The 3,959-nt window shown below is 44.9% G+C and overlaps 1 protein-coding gene across 1 annotated transcript; it reads left to right on the top strand.

Annotated features, from left to right (window-relative positions):
- The first annotated feature begins 466 nt into the window (after positions 1 to 466).
- LOC116912435 (heterogeneous nuclear ribonucleoprotein F-like) lies at positions 467 to 2,441 on the top strand. Its single transcript, XM_032916503.1, is given in 2 exon segments — positions 467 to 1,336; positions 1,338 to 2,441. Coding segments are annotated over 2 exon segments (1,224 nt in total). The 5' UTR covers positions 467 to 602; the 3' UTR covers positions 1,828 to 2,441.
- Positions 2,442 to 3,959: the final 1,518 nt, after the last annotated feature.

Consider the following 3,959-nt stretch of genomic DNA (forward strand, 5'->3'; position numbering starts at 1 on the left):
TGATAGGTTATATTGAGGAATATGTATGTATGCACAAATGCATATATCCATCTAATTATATTTAACTTACAAATTAGCCATGAGAACTCGCACTTGAAAATACAGTTTTTACTCCCACGCCCGGCCCGAGCCTAGGGCCTGGCTTCCTCCTCGTGGCGGGCTGGGAGTCTGGAGCGCCTGTCTGCGTTGGCCCGGTCCCCTGAAGGTATCGCGTTTGCATTTGGGGGTGCAGAGTCCTTGCCTAGGGAGGTTGAGAACAAAAAGAAGATGCACCTGGACTTTCCCCGGAGCCCTCTGCGTTTTTAAGGCGTCGGGTGGAGTTGGGGTTCGTAAGCCGCGTTCGTTATTGAAAATAGAAGTCGGGGGCTGGGGATTTAGCTCAGTGGTAGAGCGCTTACCTAGGAAGCGCAAGGCCCTGGGTTCGGTCCCCAGCTCCGAAAAAAAGAACCAAAAAAAAAAAAAAATAGAAGTCACTTCTACCTTCCTCCCGTGGAAAACTTGTTATCTTCCATTCTGTGTTTCCTACAGGAGGCATCTGTGGTGGTTCTTTAAGCTACAAAAAATTGCCCAAGCTTGTGTGACATCAGCCCTGTCAAGTGTCCATGATGCTGGGCCCTGAGGGAGGTGAAGGCTATGTGGTCAAACTCCGTGGCCTACCCTGGTCCTGCTCAATTGAGGACGTACAAAACTTCCTCTCCGACTGCACAATTCATGATGGGGTCGCAGGTGTTCATTTCATTTATACTAGAGAAGGCAGGCAGAGTGGTGAGGCTTTTGTTGAACTTGAGTCAGAAGATGATGTAAAATTGGCTCTGAAAAAAGACAGGGAAAGCATGGGACACCGGTATATTGAGGTGTTCAAGTCACACAGAACCGAGATGGATTGGGTGTTGAAGCACAGTGGTCCAAACAGCGCCGACAGTGCCAATGATGGCTTTGTGAGGCTTCGGGGACTCCCGTTTGGATGCACAAAGGAAGAAATCGTGCAGTTCTTCTCAGGGTTGGAAATTGTGCCAAACGGGATCACACTACCTGTGGACCCGGAAGGCAAGATTACAGGGGAGGCCTTCGTTCAGTTTGCCTCACAAGAGTTAGCCGAGAAAGCTTTAGGGAAGCACAAGGAGAGAATAGGGCACAGGTATATTGAAGTGTTCAAGAGCAGTCAGGAGGAAGTTAGGTCATACTCAGATCCACCTCTGAAGTTTATGTCTGTGCAGAGGCCTGGGCCTTATGACAGGCCTGGCACAGCCCGGAGGTACGTTGGCATTGTGAGACAGGCAGGCCTGGATAGGATGAGGTCTGGTGCCTATAGTGCAGGCTATGGGGGCTATGAAGAATGGTTTCACCACTGACCAGTTTGGCAGAGACCTCAGCTCTTATCTCTCAGGAATGTATGACCACAGATACGGAGACAGCGAGTTCACAGTGCAGAGTGCCACCGGCCACTGCGTCCACACAAGAGGGCTGCCCTACAAAGCAACAGAGAACGACATTTACAACTTCTTCTCTCCACTCAACCCTGTGAGGGTTCATACTGAGATTGGTCCTGATGGAAGAGTGACCGGAGAAGCTGATGCTGAGTTTGCTACTCATGAAGAAGCAGTGGCAGCTATGTCCAAGGACAGGGCCAACATGCAGCACAGATACATAGAACTCTTCCTGAATTCAACAACAGGAGCTAGCAATGGGGCTTATAGCAGCCAGGTGATGCAGGGCATGGGTGTGTCAGCTGCCCAGGCAACTTACAGTGGCCTGGAGAGCCAGTCAGTGAGTGGCTGTTACGGGGCCGGCTACAGCGGTCAGAACAGCATGGGTGGATATGATTAGTATTGTAGGAACATTTGGGTTATTTCAATCAGAAAATTTCACAGGCAGCCAATAAACAGTCAAGAGCAGTTTATAACTCTAGAGGAAGCTGGGGGACCCACTTTGCACCATGAGTTTGTGAAATCTGGATTAAAAAATTACCTCTTCAGTGTTTCTCATGCAAACTTTTCTTCTAGCATGTAATATTGAGTAAACTAAAACTATTTTCTTCCGCTTTTCTCAATTAACATTTTTGGTAGTATACTTAAGAGTGATGTTATCTGAGTTAAGTAGTTTAAGTATGTTGAGTGGATCTTTCAGCACACCACAGTGAACACACTGGGGGCATGTACTTTTCTGGAGAACTCAAGGTGCTAGATCCCTGATGCAAAGAGAAGCATTTCTCATGTTCATTCTAGTTTATATTTTCATTTAAAATCTTTAGGTTAAGTTTAAGCTTTTTAAAAGTTAGTTTTGAGAATTGAGACACAATACTAATACTGTAGGAATTGGTGAAGCCTTGACTTAAAGCTTTCTTTGTACTGTGATTTCCTTTTGGGTGTATTTTGCTAAGTGAAACTTGTTAAATTTTTTGTTAACTAAATTTTTTTCTTAAAATAAAGACTTTTTCACAAAAAAAAAAAAAGAAAAAGAAAATACAGTTTTTAGAACACGGGTTTTTTTTTTAATGGCCACAAATACAGATCATGTCCCAAATGTGTCTTTTTCAGCTTTCCTGTCTAGAATTCAAACTATCCCCTTGCACAAGGCATTGAAAGCTACAGCCTAAGTTCTGGTTAAATCAGTCCAACTCAGTGAGGACCACAACCTGCCTTTTCTGATGGAACCAAACTGAGGAGATTGGAACGCTGTGTATAATATCACTCACGGATCTGAAGAGCCCCCTCAAGAGTAAAACAGGCCCCGTGAAATGCCTCTAGATTTTTCAGAAAGCTCAAGGCAAGACCTGATGCCCACTCCCATGTTCTGTGCTTGCTGCCCTTTCTCTGTGCACCTGTTGTCAGGAGTTGTGTGAGCCTCATCCTATGACGCCCTCACGTCCTGGGGAAAAGGATAGACTCAGTCATACTGTAGGGCATGAGTTATTCAATGGAAGAAAAACAGTAAAATGAGCGTTCTACCTAAGAACCCTATTTTATTTAGCTTTGCTTATGTGCATACGGCACATAGTAGATATTCAAAAGATAAATTGAAAAGTTTTAGAAAAAAATAAAACATATGTCAGACGTGGTGGCATTCCTTTGATACCAGCACTCTGGAAGGCAGAGGCAGAGGCAGATGAGTCTCTGACTTTGAGGCCAGCATGGTCCACACAATAAAATCCAAACTATCCACGGATACATAGTGAGACCATCTCAAGATGAAGCAAGCAAGAGAGAAAGAGAGAGAGAGGGTAGGAGGGAGGGAAGGAAGGAAGGAAGAAAAGAAGGAAGGAAGAAAGAGGAAGGAAGAAGGGAGGGGCAAGGAAAGACGGAAGGAACCATCAAACCTTTCTGGAGAGCTGTCGTAAAGCATGGATATTGTTCCAAAGTTCCCCTTGCTAAAGATAGCCTTGCTGTAACTGAACCAACCTTTCTCTCTAAATATGTCATAACCTATGTCAGTAAGCCATTAACCCCCCCCACACGTATCCATACAGCAGAGCCTGTGCTAAACAAACTACTAATCATTTCAAACAAGTAACTCCCTCTACCACAGTAATCTATACACTACGTAATCAACTAATGTTGTCGAGGATTACGATTAGCAGTGTGAGCATTAAGGGTGCACAACAGTTAAGGAACGATCATTGAATAACCTGATTTGATGGAAGGCTGAGAACATATAGCTAAGGAAAAACAAATCAGGTTTGTTTTTAACATGGAATTATTTCCTCTCTGTGTGTATTTGATCTCTCAAGTCATCATCTAATATACTGTTTGTTTCTTTGTTTGAAGTCTATGCGTGTGGGTGTTTTGTCTGCATATATGTCTTGCACCACATGCATGCTACATGCTCACAGGACCACAAGAGATCATCGGATCCCTGGAAACTAAACTTAGTTAGGAGCCACCATGGGTGCTGGGAGTGAACCCTGAGTCCTCTGGATGAGCGGCCAGTGCTCCTGGGTGCTGAGCCAGCTCTCCAGCACC

Source organism: Rattus rattus, chromosome 11 (genome assembly GCF_011064425.1).
Source record: "Rattus rattus isolate New Zealand chromosome 11, Rrattus_CSIRO_v1, whole genome shotgun sequence".
In the NCBI taxonomy this organism is placed as follows: Eukaryota; Metazoa; Chordata; class Mammalia; order Rodentia; family Muridae; genus Rattus; species Rattus rattus.